This window comes from Nothoprocta perdicaria, unplaced genomic scaffold, assembly GCF_003342845.1.
Source record: "Nothoprocta perdicaria isolate Ctin4 unplaced genomic scaffold, notPer1 scaffold_69, whole genome shotgun sequence".
Lineage (NCBI taxonomy): Eukaryota > Metazoa > Chordata > Aves > Tinamiformes > Tinamidae > Nothoprocta > Nothoprocta perdicaria.
The window spans coordinates 1,891,661-1,892,904 of record NW_020455965.1 but is presented as its reverse complement, the minus strand read 5'-3'; the positions used below and the strand labels follow the sequence as shown (position 1 = coordinate 1,892,904).

The following is a 1,244-nucleotide window of genomic DNA, read 5'->3' as shown; positions in this document are numbered from 1 at the left end:
CCCGCTTCCTCCCCTTCCCTAATTTTGCTCCTTGCTTTCGGCTCGGTTTGGTTCGAAGTTCAAACTTACGTGTGATAATCTCTCTTTGTGACAAGTGCTGCGGGTTTCCCTGCTTGCGACGGGACATTGCCCTGGCATTTACACTGGCATCGCCCGGAGAGCTGCACTGGTTTGGGGAGATGTGTCGGGGGTGACGATCCTCCTCTTTTTTCCCCTTCTTTCTTCTTCTTCTTCTTTATCGGCTTCTTCTTTCAAAAAAAAAAAAAAAAAAGAAAAAAGAAAAAAGAAAAAAAAAGGGGAAAAAAAAGCCTCCTTTCTGTCGCTGTTGTGGTGCACTAGCTGGGATCCCTTCTCAATTAAAAATCATCATCATCATCATGAGGAAGCTTTCTCGCTCTGCTTTTTCTCTTTCAGATACTCTGTCTTTTCTCCACTGCTGCTGCCACTTGGACTTCCAGATCTCTTCTTGAACTTAGCAGGATATGCACCGCCAGTGACACTTTTCTCTTTCCCTCTTTCCAGAGTGCTTGGCGAATTGGCAAGTGCGCTTTTCCACCAGGAGGGTAAAAATAAAAATTAAAAAAAAAAATCAAAAAAGAAGCAAGAATATCAAAAAAGTACTAGAATTGGGATTGCCCACACAGAAAAAAAAAAATGCCAAAAAAAAAAAAAATGTTTTTCAGCGATTGACCCTTGCTGGGTAGATATATATATAATTTTTTTGAAAAGGGGTAGCCAAAACTGTGTCTCCTCTTTCCCAGTCCAAGTGGCAGTGCTCTGCCCTGGTGCTTTTGGGTTGCCAGTGCTCCTGCACCACTTTGCACTCTTCCCCCCTCGCCTGGCACTGGGACTGGAGGGAAGGAAGCCCCCAGTGCAGCTGGGCTAGTGCTGGCTATTACTATTATATATTGCAATGTGAAGATGGCGGAGTCCTGGTTCTCTGGGAGCGCTCTGTCTCTCTATGGCTGGGGCTGCCTCTGTACAATGGGATAAAATTCAAGTTCAAGTGCGGACGTGACGTTTAATCTGCACTAGAGACAAAAAGACCCAGAGAGTAGGAGCACTGGGGGCGACTAGCGGTGGCTTTTTAACATTGTACCCTGCAAGAGAACAAGAAACACCACTCGCACACACTCACACAAACTAAAGCACATGCACGGAGCGGGAGCAGCTCCGGGCTTTGTGCGGCGCTGGCTCTCGGCTACGCGGAGTGCTAGGAGGAAAGGAGGTTGGGGGGGAGCGGG

General features: G+C 47.1%; 1 protein-coding gene across 2 annotated transcripts in view; it reads right to left on the bottom strand.

The window, feature by feature from the left end:
* The window catches only part of BCL11B (B cell CLL/lymphoma 11B), a 90,153-nt gene extending 89,955 nt beyond the window's left edge, over positions 1–198 (bottom strand). For both annotated transcript variants that reach the window (XM_026050449.1, XM_026050450.1), the window contains exon 1: positions 70–198. In XM_026050449.1, the coding sequence (XP_025906234.1) occupies positions 70–127 (58 nt within the window). In that variant the 5' untranslated portion in view covers positions 128–198. The remainder of the gene's footprint in view (positions 1–69) is intronic.
* Between the last annotated feature and the right edge of the window lie 1,046 nt (positions 199–1,244).